A 21,532-nucleotide genomic window follows, 5' to 3' on the forward strand; every position below is an offset into this window, starting at 1 on the left:
TAACGTGTATTTAGTTTATTTGTTTATCTTACGACCCCTTGTCTAAATTTCTCACCCCCTCACAATTTTATATTTTGAATTTTGTTTGTGAATTCTCACAGTTTCTAAGCTTTGTAAATTATTAAATCTATTATCTATTAATAACACTGTAAATTGTCTCTCATACTTTACAGTAATTTATATTCTCTCATCTAAGCTAATTTTGTAAATTGTTAATTAACATCAATCTTTCTAATTAGTTAAAATCTATCATAAAGTCTGTCTTACTCTTTTGTTACTACCGTCTGAGTTATCGTCAATTCTGCTCTCAATTACTAATGAAGTTCTCACTCGTTATTAAAACGTAACAGACTGTTGATTACCGTAGCATCGTCTTTGGAAATTGGGTGAAATCATGTTGCCTAGTGACGCGTGGTTGTAAGTAAATTTTTGCATTATATTGCTTCGCTTGATCTACGTTCAGTTCTCTGTTAATACCTATCGACTTTTGGTCAAAGCTACCACTTTAACTTTATTCCATCAAAAATCTGGTGATTGTCGGATATGTCCGACTTATTGATCCTTGCTATCTTTTGTAATCTAACTTGACTGACTCGAATGTGTAAACCAAATCGACAATATACGAATAATTGACTTGTTAGTTTTTCCTGACTTGATTTTATTCTTTATTTCTTTAATTATCGTTAGCTGCCTTGAATATCTCCACTCTATGGGTTCGTGTGAGTACCTGAGCCTAGCCAGCCATACAATGGGTTCTCTAGTTATTTATCATATCGTATTATTGATTAAAAAACCACGCTGAAGCGTCTGGTGCCCAACCGTTATCATTTTGTTATAATTAGTTAGTTCAGAATAATTGGAGAATTGCGCCAAAGTGTAAACGGCAAGTCCTCATCTGAGGGTAACATAATTATACAATATATACAATGTATAATTGCCGCATCCCCCCACAGAGCTGGGTAATTGATCATTGAACCTGTCGTGCTTGATCTTTTATAATCGAAGCTCTTTTATCTACTGTCTAGGGTACAAGCTGTGACTGTCCGTGAGACTTGGGGTCCTCAAATAGTTGCCGTCAGACACAGATGACTCAGTTCTGTACACATATATTTGTCTCACCGTGCTGTAACTATCTGGTCCTATTCGAGTTTTACAAAAGCAACGTGTTGACGTTGTCAGATAAAATAACTTTGGTTAAATATAAATTTTAATCAACTAATTGCATTCTGTGCTTTTAGTTCTATGGTGTCACAAATGAATCATAAATGGAAATTACAATAAACGAATAAGAAAATATAAAACAAAATTTTTTAAATTAAATAATTAACTCACGCATAAACTAGACGATACAATTGTGTTTTACGCTTCTTTGTGGCTACTGTTTTACGTAAGTTAAAGTAGATAAGAACTGTACAGCGAGATTTCTGTACTCTTTTTTCAATATTCTTGTTCGGCTGTGTCTCATAAATATTGATCTTGTCGTATCACGAATAGCTGACAATTACTGATCAGTCACAGTGGTTATCATTATTATTCACCAATCATAGAAAATACCTACCGTACAGGGTGAGTTTGGGCAGATCCGAACGAGGGAGGGACTTATCTTCATCATCATCGATACCCCGCCCTTCTCTCAATGAAAATTTTATCAAAATGTTGATACTAAGCCTGGTGGTAGGACTTGAAAAAAGTATGATACAGCAAGGGAGCGAGTCATTCGTGGTGATGAGCCCCTCTTGCATTCAGGCCTGGAAAAAGCTCACCATGAACATAATAAACTTATACATGACTATAGTATCACAGGTTATTTTAATCGGTATAATTTGTTTATTCGAAAATTGATTTGAGCATATCAACGATTTTGCGAGTTACTGTTACCCATAGAACTATATATTCGTCTGTAATTGTAGACTTTCTTAAATTGTTGTTTAATATCTGATTATTTTGACGGTTAATAACACATGAGAGTCTATGCTGATTAAATACAGGAAATTGTTTCAATAAATATTTCTCGAAAAAATATCTTTACAGACTGTTAACATCGTAAGCAGTTTTCAAAGACCAAGAAAAGATATGAATCATCCAATCCGTTGAAGAAAAAATTTTGTGTGAGGAGAATATAATTGAGACAACTGGATTACTCCTCGAAATCCAGGTCTCCTAATTCTTCTTCAAGTCCTTCCAGATCTTCGTCAGTAAATAGATTTTCATTGATTGCCAGGGCCGTTGCGCCTTCACCAAGGATCGTTACTTCTATGCAACAAAAATTATTACTGTATCATTATCAAATAATCACATAGGTACATTTATATATTTAATATCTTTCTGATTCATAAGAAAGAACGTCAAGAAAAATTTTGATGATTGATAAAATATCTAACAATAGTTTTTAGTTAGACAGAAACTAATCATTCTCAACACGACTAGATTACCAAGATTTCAGTTTTCATACCTGTCGTTTCTCCATTCGTTTCCGCAGCCACATTACTTTTGAGTCGATCGTCAGTAGCAACTGTGATACCTTCTGTATCGGCTTCTATAGCATCGTAAACTAGTTCATCCATATTCAATTCTCTGTATTCTATTCCTTTACTATCTTCATCATCGCTCAAATCATATGAAGCAAATGCTTCGTCTCCATCTTCAATACCTGTAAGAAATTTTAAGAGAAGCAATGAAAATATTTTGTTCCTTTTGAGATTTCTTGGGCCTTATAATAGAGTCATTTCGCGCCGAACCGAACATTCTTGAAACATCACCATGTTTAATTTGCCTGAATTTCTAAAAATAATCGTCACAAAGGGCAATCAGGAATTGCACTGATAATGAAATAAATGGGTCCTCTGTGCTTATCAAGTAAACGTTAAACTAAAAAAAGTGCACAGCAGAGAAATATCAGATATAATGGGTATATAGGTCAAGTAAGTGTTCTTGTGTTCAAGTCTCGAAACTGACTGTTTTTTACAATAATAGCTTGGCTGATTGTGACTAATAGTACACGAAGAGAAAAATGATAGAACAGCCGATAAGGGACACAGATCGGTGATGGTATCAGCTGTGCCAGGGTGTACAAGGGTTGTAAACACAATTTAGTTATATTATCTGCTAACAAAAAAAATTGAGTATCGATATTATTGACTTTAGAATATTTATTTACATATTTAGTTAATATTTCAACGGGACAAGCCCAAATGCAACAGAGTTTAAAAAAACACTTTTGATAATACAAAAAAATATAAATATTTAAATATAGATGTATCTATAAGTTTCTTAACGAAAATAAACAGAAGTTGTACAAATCCAACCAGTTAGAATGAGCATTGCACAATAAACTTAATCTAATTACCGGTGAATGTGAACAAAAATCATTCCTCAAAGAGGAAATCAGAAAGCAATGGTTATTGTTGTTTAGTAATCTGTTAGAAATATTGAAATTAAATATAGAAAATAGATGCACACAGTCGATGATATTGGTAATAATTTGGAAAATTAAAATTAAATCAATTCTAACCAAGGCCGATCAATACTGGGGATCCCCAGGGATTTAGAAATTGATGTACAATTATAATGCAAGTAGCTTATGGGTTACCAATCTTATACCCAACATACCTTGAAAATAAACAGTTTAACTTTTTCACAGAACCGATCTGGTAGCGGAGATAGGGTCTCTGTTTGACAGGGCTATATGTCAGTTTCAGGTAAATGTAATCATAGTAGTGCATTAATAAAGACATCCCGATCTCGAAAAAATTGGGCGAATTTAAACAAAAAAAGCATTCTCAGCACCACGGTTCTAACACACTCAATATAAGTGTTGAAAGATATCCTTTTATCAAAGACGATGAATAAGTCCTTGATTTGGTTAACATGCGATAGACTAATATTATAAATAATAATAAATAATTAATTATAATATCCGAATTGTACATCAGATTTTCCAAAACGAATGCTATCACACTTTCTCAAATTACATTGATGCCAGCTATACTCTGGATCAAAAGGTGTGGAAAAGATGACCATACAAAAAAAAAGTGACCAAAATCCCCAGAGAATTATGCTTTCTGGCACTCACAAAGCATGAATGAGCTCAATAACTTTAAAATAATTGTATGGAAAGTGGTTTATAATAATCAAAATGCATGGTACGTGACACAACATAAATTTATTGGTACATACATACATACATACATCTATATTCAATACACGTAACATACACATATAAAACAAGTAATATTATTTTTTTTAATTCAAATAATATGTTTGTTCTGGTCGCAATTATTCAGTACGATAGAAATATCACATTGTTATTGCAACTCTGCTACTCACTGATACTACACTTGGAAATATTTCAGACTGCAATGTTATAGAAACTTTGTTTTCATACTTCTAATGTAACGCAACTGTATCAATTTCAATTTCAGAGTAAAACGTAGAAATATTTTTTTCTCTTATAACACGAATAATGTTATAACAGAACATAAATAAAAATCATTAAGATTAGAGGGCCTTATTCAGCATTCAACCCATATATATCTTCCTTATTACCACTTTGTTCCAGTTCTAATCGGGCCTTTTTAAAGAAGCTAGTGATAAGGCTTGACTTACCTTCTTCAATAATACTATGTAGTGACTTAATTTCAGAAGTGTCAAGGCCGACTTCATAGCTTGAACTCCTTTAAACAATCCATGAGCGACTTTGACTCATTGATTGTTATTTCGTTTCAGAGCAGTTTGAAATCGATCGACTGCTTCTTCCAATAGTTTTTCTCTGGCCTCTCTGCTGCTATCATTGTATTGCCTGTTTAGCTTTCATCAATTTATCTTCAACTTTAGTGATATCTTTTCTGTTTTTCCCGGTCTTTCAGTAGCTGCTGCTTAATTTTTTCGTCGTCTTCTTTTTGGTCTGCCTCTGGTGTTTCAATCAGCTTTTTTTGTCCTTCTTTCTCTAAGTACACCTTGTAATTACAGCGGGCTGAACGTCAAATGGCGATAACCTCTTTGGTAAAAAAAAATATGGCTTACCGTCATATGTCTTTAGACCATCTTTGATGACCATTCTAGCAGTTAGTGTTTTTATTGACATGGAAGCTCTATCTTCTGTTAGTTGATTGCCAGAGTCACTGAAACGTCTCTCTACATTGGCACTGCCATGTACAAGGCACAAACTCGCCTTGACAACTTTTGTGATCAATGGACACTTTGTTTCATCCATATCATTTTTTACATCGAATATCTTCCTCCAGTAGTGATCTATATGTTCTCACTCACAAGCAGGAGGAATTTTTTCTAGCTGAATAAGCCTCTTATCCAAGAGCTGTGCCATGGAAATGCCAAGAGTGTACACTCTATTAATTGCTGCGATATTGACAGTGCTTATCGAATATGTTAACAGTTGAGGTTGAACAAATCCGAAATGTTCAGCTGTAACAGATCTTAAAATAGATTTGACTGAAATGTGTTCAGTTGCTGCCGCCTTGCAGTGCAGCTGAGCACTATATCAAAATTACTGAATTTCTCTTTCACTCAATTTCTGGAGAGCAGTCTCAATCTTTTCAACACATAAAACATTTTTCACTTATCGCATGTTCTACAGCAAACAGATTGTTGAATTGCCAAAAGTTCTTTACTGGCTCTGGTTTACATATTTCATTTACAATGATGATAAACAAATTTTTATCTTCTTCGCAAAGAATATAAATAAGTAGTTCTTGTTTTCGAAAAATTTTGCAGGTGCGCTTAAACAGCTGGGTGCTTTTAATGACCAACAATATTTCTGCTATAGTGGAAGGATTTTTTAGGTCAGCGAAAATCTTGGCTAACCTATTGTCTTCTTCCAGTTGCTTTACTGAAGCCTTTTTGGCCACTGTTTCAAAACAGAAATGCTTCGCAGCTGGATATTGCTCGATTTTTTATTTTGACACTGGCCCTAATGAAAACCAGCGACATGCTTCATCAATGCATGCATCGGTACTCTCATCACTGCTTCACTCTTTCGATAATTTTCGTTCTTCCTAGAATAGAATAGTAGAACCAATTGATGTATAAGTCTTCGCCTTTTTTGCCACATTTATTGAGGCTCTTCTTGAATGCCTTATGTATGATATGAAGATTGCAGGTTCCAATACTTAGCAGACTTTTTTTTTATCATTTCGACTTCGAGCAAGATAACATTGACAATTTGGAACACTTTTAGGTTGATAGTAGGTCCATCGGATCCCAGCATCAACATGCGGGCCGATGGTAAGTTCACATTTGTGATAGCCTCCAATATAAGTTCATGGAGCACTTTTCCTGCGGCATATTCGATGAACAAAGTTTGAAGAAAGTTTAACGCAGTAGCATTCTCTACAAGACCAATATCTAAAATATAAAATACAATTTCGATATTTATTTTTTACTTTTATCTGGGTCATAATGGATGATTGAGGTAACTCAATTAAAAAATAGTTTAACTACAAAAGTGAATATTGAAAATTTAATGGTCATGACAACGTACAGGAAACAAAAAATGTACTGTGAACTGTTATCATATCACACCTTATGGAGACCTGATATTCTTCCATTTCTTCTTCAGACATACACTAATCAAACGCTATTGAGTAAAAGACGAATATCGTTCAGTAGTCACTGTCCGAAAAACAGTTCTATAGCATCGGTCATATAGTTGGTAACTTTTGTCCAACACAAGTTGAAATTTGTAGTATTTTTGAACATGGCTCTCAGGACATTGGTTATGTTATTGTATGCTGAACTTGAATTATTATGGCCAACTCCATTCATGGTCCATATTAGTTCAGTCTTAATAGCTTCATCTTTTCCAGAGTAGATATCTAAAAGCCTTGGGCCTGCATGTTACTGTTTTTGTTCAACTGTAGCTGCATTTCTTGCTGCAAGATGAAACTGAGTCGGGTTCAACTTTATTTTTACATTTTTGTTGTCCTTTCGCTTTTGGGTACACTGTGTAATAGCTTGGAATCCCTCGTTGCAAGTTAGAGACGTTTCACAGACTTTGCAGAAAACAGCATGTTTGTTTTCTATAGCAGTATGCTCGCTAACTTTTCTATCATTTGGGTCAGTTATTCTGAACTAGTCATTGTTCACATAACATTTCCTCATTTTACTTTCATTAGCCTAGTTCAAAAATATCGATATTCATAATCAATAATTTACCCAATGCAAGTTTTTACTAAAATATAAGTAAAAAATTGGGTAAGCGGCGGCAGTTGGTTTAACCTAATGTTGACTTGACAAAAATTGTAATGTGGTTAGTTTGTGAAAAAAAAAACCAGGACATACCATGTGCACATAAAATACATGAATAATTTAGGATTTTAAGATATACTTTAACCTGTATACGTACCTTTCGCAATCTGACAATTGTTGACACGACAATAGCACAATTGAAAAACCACATGACGTAATGTTTATGTATGAATATATATGTGTATAACTGACATTTTGGTGGCAGGGTATGCGTGCGAGTTGCGCGTGTCTAGTAAAGCTATGCCACACTAGCCAGGCACTATGGCGCGAAATTTAAAGCTATCAATATCTCTACAAAGCAATCAAATCCCAAGAAGAAGGTGTACTTGATTTAGGATTCGAATTTCAAGAACAAGAAAATGACCAATAGATAAAGAAAGTGGAAAAAGTGACTTGCTGCTAGCCCTGGAATTACCTTCTGACGCAGCTGGACACTCAGGTGCCACATTTGTACGTGGTCGTAAAAACTTACGCACGCATATCTCACGTATTTTTTATAACAGTGAGCGTATAGTGCTACTTTTTGGCATACCGTGCATAAAGTGGAGTCGTATCGATACTCGCACGCTGTTATACAATAGTTATTTTAGTGGCAAGTGCACATAAAATGGGGATTCCTTGACAAGCATTCAGTGGTGCACGAGCTGAAGGCTAATGGAAAACTCACACGAGTCAAGAAGTCCCTGTATGCGCACATACCGTAAATCTTATTTTCTGCGCTACCTCCTGTCAAACACAAAAATATTGTGTACAAATTAGTCGAGTTGTTGATAGAGGAGCACAGAATAATTATTATATTCTGACACAAACTACGTTTTTTTCGTCAACCACTTATTACTTTTTTTTTTTTGTTATTATATACATAAAAAAAATTCAAGCTTATTAAACTTGCTGATCGATATTTCAACTGTAAAATGTTAGGTTCAACATAGAATGACTGAATATCATGCTCACCGTCACCAGCTGCCAACGTAGGATCGAAGCTGAACATTTCTCTACCAGAAATGCCTACTTGATGACCAGCTTTGTAGTCATTGCGACGTTTTTCCTCGTCTTTGACAGCCTGATCTGCCTTTTGCTTCAACTTCCTCTTTTTCCAGGCCAAGAAACTGTTTAGAGTAATTTTCGTCTAGTTGGAAAATAAATATTAAAGAAATTATTATTCCGCGAATGCTGGATCTAGTACTTTTTATTCATTGGGTCACATTAAGGGGGAGGCCACTGTGACGGCCGAAAAATTAAGATTTTTAAGAATTTTTTCCACAGGAATAACTAATTGATAAAGAGAACGAATTGTTAATATCTTATTAAGTGTATATTAAACTTATTTTATATAAATTTTTATTAAAAAATATTTTAAGTCAACAAAGATATGGGCCTTGACTCAACGACTAATAAAAAAATTTCCCCTCTATCCTGGAATTGATATCTCGGTGAAGGGTTATCTATAGTATAAGGTAAGGGGGTATGTCAAATATCGGTGACAGTTTTTTTTAATATTATTATTTACAAAATGACGACGGCTGAATAAAAAAATGGGCCTTGGAAATAAACAATTTTTGGAATCCGCCGTAATTTTGTGAATAGAAAAAAAAAAAAAATGTATTGTATAGATTTGTATGGATATTGGTCAAATTTTTTTTTTTTTTTTTTGAGATAACCACGATACTATATGTCAGTGAACTGGGGACTGCGTTCATTTCTGACTTATTTGATGATTCTCATACCGTCATCTACTGCGCACATGGCATACAGCTTTGCCGGCTTTAGTATGGTACAGGGTATTTGTATATACATAGCGGTAACTGCTAATATATCTCGATAAACGGTCGCAGATCCACGCACGGAATGTGGGGATCCCAGGATGATGAAGACAGTGACAGTGCTGATAACAAGGTCATAACAGAAATACTAATACATAGTTATCTTAAAACGTTCATGCCAGACTCTACGAAACTCAATCCTAAATTAACGATAAGCGATTTCAGAATTGCAAGAGAGAGAGAGGGAGAGAGCCTTTTTAAAACATTTCTATGCAATATCTTACCTGATTTGGACCCAAGTTAGCCCTTTCTCTTTCGATAAGATCTTCAAGGGAGATTTCGTCTTTTTTTTCTTCCTTCTTTTTGTCTTTTTTCAGTACAAATCCTGGGGGCAGAGCATGCCTATATATGCATTTTAGGCCAGAAGGACATTCCCAGAACCAACCATACTTGGACTTCTCCACAGCTTCCAAGAAATGTTTGCAAATCTAAATACAATTAAATAGACGTATCAAACTGTCTACAGGGACCAAAATTATAAATAAAAGTGTGAACTATTTTCACATTCTATTAGTTGGATATTAAAAACAAGTAAGCTCATACAGCTACACTGATCATGTCAAATTTCGTCAATCAATAAAAAAATTATTTTTCTGGTATAGCGTAAAAGTAATATTACAATGTCAGTTGTAGGCTTGTTAGCTCCAGCTGCATGCTTTTTTTCTACAACTTCTTTGAGCTTATCTTCATCCCAGTTGTCCATGGTATCACCTTCCTTATCGTCGCCATCGTCACGCATATCACAGTAAAGAGATCGTTTTTCTGCCTTCCTTTCGATTGTCAAGTCATGGGAAAACTTGCATTTATCCCCTTTGGTGCACTGACCTTGCTTAAAGAATGCGCAGATCACAGACTTGGGATCGGTTCCTGAAAAAATATGATAGATTGAATCGAATGAAAAATAGAATATCACCGCTGTTTTGATTCAACTTATTTTTATTAGTAATTTTTTTTGTTATTTAGTCCTTAACTGGTTTTTATATACCTCTTCTCTACAAAGAAAGAGTGTCGAGCTGTACGTACTGATTGAGATTAACATGTATAGGGGATTGATCTGTGTTCACACAAGGACGCAACTCCAGAATGGGAAACAACTGGCCATTGGTTCACAAGAAATGAATAGTAGATTGGGTTTACTTTAACTGCCGAAATGATGCATTCCCTAACAGGTGCATCGGTGGTTGAGTGCATTAAAAAAAAAGCAGGAGGAATTGATCAGCCAGAACGGACCAGATTTAAAACTTGCAACTATTTCTATTCTTTGACATATATGAATAACTTGGGGAAAGCTAAGTCGATTTTCTTCAAAATCTTATTATTTCTAAATTGAAGGAAACCAAACTGATGCCATAGAGTAGAGATTAGCACTGGTGATGAAAATTCTCAGTCATTTCTGCCGTTTTTTCGATGGAATATAGAACGATGTATATACACATGTGAATATGTGTTACCAAAAACTAGCCATCTCTGAATTAATGTCCACATGTGTGCATTGGATTACGTGTAAACTTCTTTCATTTCAATAAGACTCAACAGTTTGTCTTGCCTCACCCTTGATTTAGAATAAAGGTAGGTACAGTGAATATGCGTTAGAAGGCAAGTGTCTGGTGAGTTTGTTGTATGATGATACTCCCATTCTTCCACAGCTCATTTGGCAGCGAAAGTAGGAATGAACACCTTTTGTTCAGAGAGAGCGCAGCTTCGCAAACTTGTTTTTAATGTGTAATATTAACTCGATCAACTCACTTTCAATAAATTCAGAAAACTATATTGTACTTTAATGATATTGTGATCGTTTCAAAAATGGCATGGAAGTTTTATAAAACAAGTTGTAAGCTTTTCTGAAGAAAATTTCAAACTGCCATAATAAATCTAGACCAACTTTGTTATACTTGCAATCTTCTCTTTGATTTGCTCTTGAACAATTCAATTATCATTACTCTATAATCAGAGTTCTGTTTTACAATGGTGGTTATCGCAACAACAGCGTGACGCAAGGTTTTTCGCAAGAGCGACGGAGTTCGCCTGAATGGTTCACACATGAGTGTCATATAATATTTTTCGACCCCTGTGAATAAAGTTTGTATCTATAGTGCCGATTTCTGAGTGAAAATGAGCTGTTGCACGCATTTTTGTAAAGTGACGATTTTACACTTTATACTCAGAAACACCAACTTTATGGACATGGGGAAGAAAAGATTATATAGCTGAAAATTAATTAATTTTCAAACCTTTTGGAAATAATAGATATTAATTTTTAAAATAAGCAAACATTAATGTTTTTCAGTGGTGCATCAAGAATGGTCTCAAATTTAATGCTAAAAAATTTGAAGGGATATCTTTCTCTAGCCCTGTTAGGTCTGACTCGGCTTACATTCATGACTCCTTGCATCTGGAGTCTATCAATAATATCAGGGATGTGGGAGTGATACTCGACTCTCGGTTTACTCTGTATTCACACATTCATTCCATCAAGAATTCTACTCTTAAGAAACTGTGATTTGTATCGACTTGCTCTAAATCCTTTAAATCTGTGGATACACTTGGGACTCCATATCTTACTTTAGTCCATCAACTAATGATGTACGCCAGTGTAATTTGGTATTTCTACTTTGAATTGCATGCTGTCATTCTGGAATGAATACAACGTAAATTTCTTAGGTAAGCTCCCTTCAAGATGGGGAGACCATTATTTGTTATTGGTCATAATTATTCTCAGGTCGGTGCCGCTATAGGCCTATGCTTGCTTATTGTTAGAGCGTACTCGGATATGATCTATCTGTATGAAACTCTCGGGCTACACAGTGGGTCCCCTATTACCCTAAAAGTACCCTTAGTACAGTCATATGAGATAAACAAAGGGCTGAACCTCAGAAAAAAAGATAACAAGCTATAAACTCGTATGAATCTTTCTTTTGACATTTTATAAGTTAGCTCAAAAGTCATAGAATCTCCTGTACGCGAGTCTAGATATTTAAGATCAAAGATTGCAAAAACTGTTTTTTGTTTTTTTTTTTGTAAATATCTTGTTTCTTTTGCTCTAAATGACATTTGGTGTTATTAGGAAAGTTGTAGAGCACAAAATTCTCTACAAATTTGGTCCGAAGCAATATTTTATACAATTAAATGTTCGTGAGATAGAGCGCAAAGAGTGCGAAGCTTCTAGCTGTATGTATGATAACGTTAGGTTAATTGTGGAATCCAATACATGATACGTTTTATAAAGTTAACTATTTACTAAAAATATTATAATTATGACGGAACTTTAGTTACTTACTGATAAAATAATTAAATGGAAATGAAATCGTACTGCACGCCATTTTAAAATTTATTCTCTCCACCTATCTCTTCTCATTCCCAGAGACCTGATTTTGCAGTCTGTTATTTGCCGTCACTTTCACTTTATTAAGCGGGTACCGAGTCATTTCTAATCTACCTTCTGAACTGTACACTTGGTCTCCACATTTCAAACAAATCGCCTCATACTAAATATTAAACTGATATCCTAATCATACCCATATTTATTCAACCCTATTTCTCAACATCCAGGTTATTCCCCTAATGTAGAAACAAATTAACAAATCTAAGATCGTCACAGTTTGCAGAACTGTTATTTTTCATGATCATTCCGGGAGATTGAAACTTAGTTTTTTATGAAGGACGTTGGACAGAAAGAACAAATAAATCGAAACACGCTAACAGACATTCATTCAAACATATTCAGAAATTATTCGGAAGGTTCTAAAATGTGAGTTACAGTGTCGATTTAAAGTTTTCTTTTAGTTTAGTACAATCATTCAGTTGTTTCGTCGAACCAGGAGTTGATTAATTAAAACAGTTACGACTAACAAGCACAGTTATGTTTTAGTAGCCTTTTGGACCTTAATTGGCTGGGGACGGAAGGCACTTGGCAATCTATTCATGTCGAATATCTTTAAGGATGTTTAAATTCGTATTCGTTGAAAATTACCTTTGTCTACCTTCTGTACTTGAACAGGTTTGAATATCAGGGCAAGTTCCTTCTGTTCTTTGAGCTTCTTTTCTTTCTCGAGTTTCTTGGCAGCCGGATCTTCGATCTTTCTCGGGTTGAGACCTCCAGTTTTAACCTGCTTCTCTACTTGCTGAATAAACTTTTGCTGTTTGGCTCCTTTTTTATTTTTTATACCAAAAGTTTTGTCCTGCAACATTGCAAACAGTGAAATACGTTAAACTTGAATTCCATTAAGAAACTAATGCAAACAAACATATACCCATAATTAGAGCCCTATAAATTTTTAGGCAACAAAACTGACCAATTAATTTATTACAGGGTTCAAAGTGCCTTCACAGACCAATTGAATAGGAGTAGGCATGATAACTGATTGTGAGATTTGAAACATACAAGAGTATCCCAGGTTCCTGACGGAATGGTTCAATTTTTACTCTTACTGTATCAGAATGAACTTGTATTTATGGAACATTAGACTGATTCTGGCTCATTCAAAGCCACCGATGTAGTCTGCTGCCACATGTTTAACATATGAAACAGATGCCACCCATGGCCTTGAATGTGTTAGAATCAATCTAAGGGGTCGTACATGATTACAAAACAATTAAAATTTTTGCTATTCAACTTTTCTAAAATAATTTTCTCAAGTTTTACAATATAATTATTTCAAAATTGGCATGATTTGAGAGACATCCATTGCCGTGGCTAGGTATAGTCAGATGGTTCGCATCGGGACGCCTTCAACCAAGGGGCACCTGAAAGCCATAAATATTTGGAAAGAAATCTTTATAAAGTATCCGCTCTTTTGAATTTTATTTGCTACATGAACATCGCACAGTGCTATCTTACATATTGTAATCTCGAATGAAAATAAGGATAAACCCACTCTGTGCTGGTTGTCAATTTTTAGTCAATTGTGCATCAAGAGGACACATACGTGAAACTTTATAATTTTTCGATCAAATCAGTTTTACTGATGACTGCCCTTGACGATGAAGCCAAAAATGAATATTGCAAAGACGTTAAGGGGTACAAATCTGTGCTTCTATGGTGCACATGATATTTCGTGTAACTCAAGTATGGTTCGCACACTTTTTTTAAAGATTCTCATTTAATGGCAAATGTGCACACGCAGACTACAAACTTAAGCATTTTCTAGTACTAGGACATTTTTTTTTTCTACTGTTGCAGAAACTGTTATTTTGAGTATGAAACGCAGGCACGAGAAAACACGTAGGACATGCTTGCGATACATGAAACATGTTTAGACTACGAGATGAACGTATATAAAATGGTTTAGAATGCCTAATTACTGTAGAATCGACGCAGTATAGGGTTCATTTTCTATGCAATAACTATATATGTATTCTTTAGTCTTTTTCTTATGGAAAGAAGTGACATGCGATCAAACTTCAGTTATGACTCGGAAGTTAGTAGCTATAAGCATTATTGTTGCTTGGAAAAGAGTAACGAATCCTAAAAATTGATAATTTTGTTGAATCTTATACAAATTTAACATCTCCATACAATCACGAGAATCGAATTGTCCTGCAGTATTCAATTAGAAATAAATTTAATGCATATTGCTACTAACTGCAGCCTCTTACATAACTTCAGCTTCAGCTCAAAATTTCTGTTATGCTTGATGGCAAAATAGTCTACCTAACACTAGGTAAAACAGTCGCTTTTCTGTGTGATTGCGCCAGGTCGCATTAGTCCTTGCCATGACTCACGAGACATCTCTCACAATAGCTAACGATTTCAAAAGTTTAAAACCAAATCAATCATATGAAGATTGTAAAATTGGGTAAGAATATGGTATAATAATATAATTTCAAATGGAGTAATTCACAAGTAGAAGACTTAATTTTTCGTTTACAAAGCATACAACTAATATTTCACCTGACATTATACAAGCATCTTTATTTATTGAAAGATCAAAATTAAAATTATACAACTCTCACAGAGTGACTATGACATATTATATTGGCATATTTTTAAAAAATGTCAAAGATTTTTAGGGAACGAAGAAGTTTAGGTGGAATGTATTTTCTGAAGTGACTACCATCAGTACGAGTACAAGTATGATAGAATACACGTCTTATTGATCAAAAGGTTTGATAAACTACAATTAAAAGCATAAGTAATTTGCTGTAATGGAACTGGGTTTTCTAAAATATTTGTCAATAGAATCTGGAGGTTATACCTCATAAATTTTACATAACCTACATGTGAAGAATACCGAAAATCTATTCCTAACAACTGGAAGTAATCACATTTTGGTGACTATTTGACCTCAAATTTTTTTTTTAATGAACATTATCTCTACCTTTCTCTATTATTAAACCACATTAAAAAGCCTGAGAAAAAGAAAAAACCACACATTTCCCTTAATATCCGAAATCTATTAACTGAAGACTAGTACAGTTAGCCAACCTTACTCAGCTTATTGTGATCGGTGATTTAAATACGAGTGGTGATGAACATTGAAGTTTCTTGTTGAAATCAAAATACTAACTCAATTCACACAAAGTATTACCCAAGTAGGTCTGAAATTGGAAAACTGGTCAAATTAGGCAGTCTTTTTATGGCTAACCATCTTTAGTATTTCTGTGTCAATTTAAGGTTACGAAAAGAAATAAGAGTTTGTTAATCGTACATTTAGTGTCGAGACATAAGAATCTCAAGAAGTTCCCATTTCTCAACTACTTACTTAGCCAAGTCGTTATTTATCAAGGGATAGAATTTTGTAAAACTTGTATTGCTTAACATAACATGTCAAGGGATGAACACAATGGAAAAGCCCATTCAATTTGTGTTTTGTAGTGATTGATATAATATAACAGAGAAAAGGTCTGTAATTTAGCTTACTTTTCATGTTGCGAGATAAGAGTATTGAGTCCGTGAATTCAACGCCGGTTGATGACGTGAGCGGACATAGTTCACTGTCGGCAGACTTATTCACCATACGAGAATAGAAAGTTAAAAAAATTGAGAAAACGAAGATTGCTGAGAAGTAACAATGTTAAAATGTACTTCACTTCAGTGGATATAGCTTCAAGAGGTCAACCCCACGTTATCGGGTGTTCGCTCGATCTTACAGAATTCGGACAGTTCATATGAACGCACATAGCAGCATCAGATCAAGTAGTCACATGGTGTAAGTCCAACGACAGCCTACGTAAAACGATATTCATGTAGACTTACAAATATGTGTGCATACATAGATATATGTTTGAAAATTTAATGGATATGCATTACTATTTCAAGATATCGTTATACAAGTAACCATGATAATGTGATTGTGCTCTTAGGAAGAATTGGGATTCAGAATAACTAAAGATTTCAAACAGCGAAAATTGTGGGGCAAATTTGTCTAGTCTTTTTTAATTCATTACTGGCATGCCTCTGCCCGAGCAGCTCACCTCTATCACTTTCTCCTTCTTTTTCATCTCCGTTTTTTTGTTCGGGGCTGGAACTTTTTTGGGTGGCATGTTTCACTCCTACGCAAAATTTCCGGGTTAATGAAAGTATGAAATCCACCGTCTGCACTTAGGACTTTTCGTACTTCTTCTTTTCATTAATAGCTATCGTTACCGCTGCGATGACACGCTCACGTATTAAACAGCTGACATACATGTGCCATCTTACTGTAATATCCAACCGGAAAGACCGTATGTTTTATTGATTATTATCATTAAATGTCATTTCTGCCAACTGATCCACTCTAAAGCTGAGATTTTATGAACAGCAAAAAGTAGCAGAAGTGCGTAGAGCATATAGGGACCGAGCGTGAATATGTTTAGCGCCGCGAGTGGCCAAAATTGTCCTTATCGACGGGACTTGCGTTAACTTTGACAAATGGTCCGGCGGTTGTTTGTCATCATTTTTCCGAAAAAACAAATATTTTTACCGAAAAAATGCCTCCTCCCGGTATAAGAAAAGTGAAGGTTAGCTGTTGCACTATCGGTTGTACCGAGTAAACTGTTATTAGCTATCCCTATGCGACTGGACGGTTCAAAACGATTGGTTAATTTTGTGCCATGGCATAACCACGGAAGTTTATGATTGAATGAGTCATTCAGTGTTGCCAGATTGAAATTCTTCGCCGTATTAGATGGCGCCACAAAACGTACCAGAATGGAAAATTTCGTACAAGAAATGTAATTATAATTATGACAATGGAATACTATAATTATCGACCATATTGATACCCATACTTGTCAATAATATCCTTTATGTTCTCTAAAACATAAATCAATTAAATACATGATACAGAGGTACGTGCCACCTATTATAAGTCTACAGGTTAACCCATATGGAGTACAACCATGAACGGACAACGTCCATGACTGTGTCACACTATACTCAAGTTGGAAAGGACGCATTTAAATGGCTAGTGGGCTAGTCTAGTTAAAAAAACAAATTTTTAACGCAATTACGAAAACGTACTAGATAGGAGAAAGTCGTATCAGCGTACTAGATTCCCCTGAATCCTACTAGATCTTGTACAATTGTACAAGACTGGCAACACTGGAGCCATTGGCGTAGACAGGGAAAAATGCCCGTCGGTTGGGACAAATAGAATCGATTTGGTGCAGCAATGAATTTTGCGCACGGTCTCTATATTACGGGAGGTAGTTACCCACGCCGTCAACCATGAGGAAACTGTGGCCGTAGTGATGAGAGCGAGATATAGATCCCCACTGAAATATCCCCAGGTTAACCTGGATTTTTCGTCTCTCTCACTTTGGATTTGATTGGCTGAGAGTAACTACCTCTAGTAGTATATGCTCTAAGCAGCAGTGTAATATCCTGCCAGAACGCTCATATGATTACGATTATCATTATCCTATATAATTATACTGACCCCCACAACTTGAATGTAAGAATCCTCCGACTAGTATCGAGACAAAATCGTCTAGCTAGTTAAATATCCCTAGATGCGATGACATTAAAATACATTAACTAAGAACTCAATATCAAAATTCGCAAGATCCTAACATCACGGAGATCTATCATATATATTATATATATATTAATATACCTTCATTACCATACACCTATGATATTGTTACGTGCCAGCCGGTATCTACGGCGGCACCCTTTCTGTGCCCTACCTTATCAGCGTGAAGTTACCATAAGAGAGCCTTACGTGCTCCTACCAATAGTCGTAGATCAATACCAACACACATAGTTACCATCGTAACGTCCAAATTCTTATATCGATAGTTCTCATACGCTAGATTAAACGTTATTTCATCAGTCAAATTCATAACATATATGGTATATATATTATTTCCCATTTAACCGTTATACCTTTCAACATTAGCTTTCACGTAAAATCTTTGATTTACAATCTCAACCGCAATAACCCAAAGTAACAAACACCTGCAATAGTTAAGATAATCGAGTAGACTAAACACCGGAAACGTGGGAAGAGAAATCATGGATAGCTCACAGAGAAAGAAACCCTTATTCTCAGAATTCAGGATAGCGCCTTCATTTTAATGACGATAAGACCAATTAGCGCTTCGCCGCTTGCTTCCCTAAACCAACCACCTCGCGCTAATCCACCACCGAGATCTCATTTGCTAACCAAAAACCTTACCCTCAACTTTTTCTTCATCCTTAACCAATCATCCGAGACCCGCGAAAAACCGCGACGCGGTTTGAACTCATCCTACTTTCCCTCTAATTCAACCCTTCCAGAGAACAGAATAGAAGAGAAGAACTTCAGACATCATAGAGTACACAAGAAAAGATTTAGACATCATAGAGAGCAGATCAGAACTTTACCGAAATCCTAGAATCAAATCATATTATAATTAATTCAGAATCTCCGAGACTTATTAACAGTTTGTGACTGCGATAGTGACTAACATTAGTTTGTACCACAACTGTAAACCTACCATTGAGAATTAGAAGAATTAGATTGTTAATAAATGTGTAGTTAACCCAAGTGTCTCTCTATCTAATAAAAAAGTTTCAAACAAATGAACGTAGAAAAATATTATAATAACAATAGTAAAAAAAAGACTATAATAACCATAGTATAAAAAAGATTATAATAACAATAGTATACGCATGAAGTTGGCGGTGGGGTGAGATCCCGAAAACAAAACAAAAAGCATCTAGCAAACCCTTTGACAGCTGTCATCGGCTGTTTATGACAGTCTTTGACAAATATCTTTATAGGTATCTGTTTCTGACGCGCAAAAAATGAACATGCAAACGAAAATTATCAAGATGATTCCCGACGGGAATTGTCTTTTTCGCGCGTTGGCGTATCGTGTATACGGCACTCAAGATCGACACGCAGAGGTGAGACTGAGTATCGTTTCAAATATAGTGGATAATTGGTCTAGATTTGCGGGTTTTATTACAGGTAATGAGTCAAACGGTGCTGTGATTAGGTCACCTGGTGATTACAAATCACATATGAATAAAAATGGAATATTCGGGGGAGAAGCAGAATTAGCTGCAGGTGCGGACATTTTTAAGATATGTTTAATCGTGTATCGCGAAGAACAAATTTATCCACACCGGATCGGATCACAAAATGAAACACAATTCTCGCTACTCTTCACCAGCGACGGAGACAGTGGACACTTTGATGTCTTGCAGAACCAAAATAAAATTCAGATAGTGAGTAATAAGTATGAAAAGTAACAATCAAATGATAGTAAATCTAAATATATCACCGAACAGTCAAAACGACAGCCAGGGTTTACGATGACAATGGAGAAAGGAGGAGTTTCAAGCAGCAGACAAGGCGATGAAGATGGTGGATGGTCGGAAGTATCACAAAAGAAAGAGGAAAATAAAATTGTAAGTGCGAAGAACCAAATAAGCCATAGAATAATATCCATCAAATATTCGTATAACCAGGCAAGAGGACGACCAGGATCGATGTTGACCACAAGAGAAAGAGGTGTTTTGCGGAATTAACAGTTTACAGCAACGCAAATATAGAGAAAAAAATAATATAAAGAAGGTGATTTTGGAGAATAACGGGCAGAGCGGTAGCAAAAATAATTCAGCAAGTCAAGGAGATAGATCGATATCAATAGAGAAGGAACACCAATTTTCAACCAGCGAATGGAAGCTTAGATTGATGAAAAAAAGAAAAGTAAGCACAGAAGGAATTGAAGTGGACAGCAAGTGCAGACCTGTCATCAAATCAACATGAAGGAATTCGCCTGTCTACTAGACAATGCGTAAGGAAATAGTGAGGCGCGTAGCGCCGAGATGGGGTTGGCGCGCGAAGCGCGCAGGGGCGAAGCCCCTAGTTGTTATAAATAATTATTTCAATCACGCGTAGTGATGGTTGGCACGAGCCTTACCTAACAAACTGTCAGAATTGTAGGCGAGTTGAACGAAGATCTGAGGAGCTGATCAGCGGATTCCCAAGATTTAGATATACCAACTACGTAAGTTAGGAGAATAATTTAAATCACGCAGCGAATCAGAATCGACTCAAAACGTTCCTCTCAGAACGTAACAATATCCAACTACAAATATCTATAAATTGTGATTGCAAACACGGAGTATTAGAGCCGTGTTATAGGCAACCTATATCGCGCCATATAATCTTAGGAATAAGACTGGAACTGTGACCGTCAAAAGCAGTCGACGCCAAGAGTGTTATCTAACTAACAGTATCAAATTTATAAGCATTATATTATAAAGATATTACGTACTATACTTAAATATAGAAATCACAACCGTAAAGCTTCCGAACTCGCAACTGGATTACCTAATGGTGCCGCCCCATGTATAAGGGTCGAATCAGCCCCCTCCGACGCCTAACGAATGCCGTCTTCAGTATGTTTACGATTATACTTGTTGTATACGTAGGTGTATACAACAAGTTTCGTGTTCCGTTCCGTCTATTTGCATCTCCCTAAACTCTCATGTACTCAGATTCCGGAACGGTGTGCCAGAGTATCAACTTTTATTCTATGAAATAATTAATCATAGTTGGAAAATTTTATCTTACATAAGAGCTAATTAGATAAATCTAGCTTTATCGAAACAGGCAACCGAAGCCGTATAGCACAAATATGAATCTAGGCCGTTCAATCATTCCATGAAATGTTGGTACACTTGGGGACCATGAATCTGAGACGGCTAATTTTTCACACTAGACAGTTATGTTGGAAACACAGAGAAATTTACAGAGCCATGGTCGGCCGAGCGCAAAACAAACTCAATCTCAATAAACAATATAACCCATGGCTGTCGAATCCAACCTTAGGATATGTGTCAATGAGTGAATCACGCTGAACTCTAAAGTTCAGTGGTGTCAATCTAGTTTTACAAAATTATATTTTATTTGAAAAAATAAAATTTAATAAAAATTGAACGTTCGCTGGTTGCGCCCCCCACTCCCGGCCCTGCGGTTTCCCCTACCACCTCCTCGACGGCGGCGGTGCCGGTTTCGGCGGCTGCCTTC

The 21,532-nt window shown here is 35.7% G+C and overlaps 1 protein-coding gene and 1 long non-coding RNA gene across 2 annotated transcripts; both read right to left on the reverse strand.

Annotated features, from left to right (window-relative positions):
* Window positions 1–1,090: 1,090 nt before the first annotated feature.
* Window positions 1,091–16,821, reverse strand: LOC124298030 (zinc finger CCCH domain-containing protein 15 homolog). The gene is made up of 8 exons (XM_046749586.1): window positions 16,500–16,821; window positions 13,057–13,264; window positions 9,706–9,953; window positions 9,311–9,514; window positions 8,218–8,392; window positions 2,453–2,650; window positions 1,559–2,253; window positions 1,091–1,139 (listed from the first exon to the last, which is right to left on the reverse strand). Exons 1-7 carry the CDS (start codon window positions 16,566–16,568, stop codon window positions 2,138–2,140), a joined length of 1,218 nt encoding a protein of 405 aa, XP_046605542.1. The 5' UTR covers window positions 16,569–16,821; the 3' UTR covers window positions 1,091–1,139; window positions 1,559–2,137.
* LOC124298046 (uncharacterized) lies at window positions 5,124–8,194 on the reverse strand. The gene is made up of 3 exons (XR_006906714.1): window positions 6,538–8,194; window positions 6,126–6,360; window positions 5,124–6,011 (listed from the first exon to the last, which is right to left on the reverse strand). It is a non-coding gene; the product is annotated as an uncharacterized LOC124298046 (long non-coding RNA).
* Window positions 16,822–21,532: the final 4,711 nt, after the last annotated feature.

This window comes from Neodiprion virginianus, chromosome 2 (assembly GCF_021901495.1).
Source record: "Neodiprion virginianus isolate iyNeoVirg1 chromosome 2, iyNeoVirg1.1, whole genome shotgun sequence".
Classification (NCBI taxonomy): Eukaryota; Metazoa; Arthropoda; class Insecta; order Hymenoptera; family Diprionidae; genus Neodiprion; species Neodiprion virginianus.